The 1,175-nt window shown below is 49.7% G+C and overlaps 1 protein-coding gene across 1 annotated transcript; it reads left to right on the forward strand.

The window, feature by feature from the left end:
• Positions 1-137: 137 nt before the first annotated feature.
• HOXC5 (homeobox C5) lies at positions 138-588 on the forward strand (the record flags this gene model as incomplete). The annotated part of the gene is made up of 1 exon (XM_010186567.1): positions 138-588. A coding segment is annotated over exon 1 (451 nt), but the record flags the coding sequence as incomplete, so codon positions are not given.
• Between the last annotated feature and the right edge of the window lie 587 nt (positions 589-1,175).

Here is a 1,175-nt window from a genome sequence, read left to right on the forward strand (position 1 = left end):
AAAGAGGGAGAACGGAGAAAGAAAGAGGAAAAAAGGAAAAAAGAGGGGGAAAATAAGAGGAAAAAAATCCCCCTCCCCAAATTTTCTTCCCCCCCTCCCTCCTTTTTCCATTATTTTCTTTCCTCCCCTCCTCCGCCATGAGTTCTTACGTCGCCAACTCGTTCTATAAGCAAAGCCCCCCCGTGCCTGCCTATACCATGCAAAGTTATGGAAATTATGGAAGTGTGCCGGAGGTTCAGCCCCCCAGGTACCGCTACGGCGGCTCGGAGCCCGGCATCACCCTCCCCTCCGCCGGGGCTGCCACCTCCCTCAGCGGCGCGGAGATGTCGGCGACCCCCCCGGCTAACCCCGAGCGCCCCTCCTGCACGCTGCTGGCTGCGGGGCACCCCTTAGAGGAGCCGGCATCCCGAAATCCCGGGATTTACAGGCAGAAGAGTGCAACCCCGGCGCTGGAGGAACGATCCCAGAGCTCGGGGGGAATCAAAGCCGAGCCCCTGCAAACACCACAACCGGGAGGACCACAACTGCAGCAGCAACAACAACCTCCACAAATTTACCCCTGGATGACCAAACTGCACATGAGCCATGGTAAAACTTTCACTTCTTCATTTTTTTTTTTTTCTTTTGGGTTTCACAGGATTTTTTTTCCCCCCCTTTTTTTTTTTTTTTCCTTTGGTTTTTATAGGGCATACGGGGACAAATAATAAAAAACCTGAGGTCGTAAATTTTACGACTAAGGCATCAATTGCTCGTAAAACTGTCCACTAAAAGGCTTAGAGGCTATATACGCCCAAATTTATGACGGCATAATTGGATCATAGAAACAAAACGTGTATAAAAGGCAATATTCCATTTTTTTGGGAAGGGGGGGTTAAAAATAACTTGAAATACACATGTTCTTTGAGGGTGAGCTTTAAAAAAAAAAAGAAAAGGCAAAGACACCAGAAGTGAAGGGAAAGCGTGGAGGGATTTTTTCCTCCTTTCAACTTCTCAGGGCTGAGAACTTGGGGAGGGGGGGGGAGCAAAAAAGAGACCAAATCCCCGGGAAAAAAAGTGATTTCCCTTCTTTGTACACTTCTTTATTCTCCGAGAGGAGCCAGGTTCAGCTCTCGCTCGTCTCCATGCGTTTGATCTGGGCTTTGGACAGGAAGAGGGAGTCCTGGGGGGGCCGAAGG

Source organism: Mesitornis unicolor, unplaced genomic scaffold (assembly GCF_000695765.1).
Source record: "Mesitornis unicolor isolate BGI_N332 unplaced genomic scaffold, ASM69576v1 scaffold35396, whole genome shotgun sequence".
Lineage (NCBI taxonomy): Eukaryota > Metazoa > Chordata > Aves > Mesitornithiformes > Mesitornithidae > Mesitornis > Mesitornis unicolor.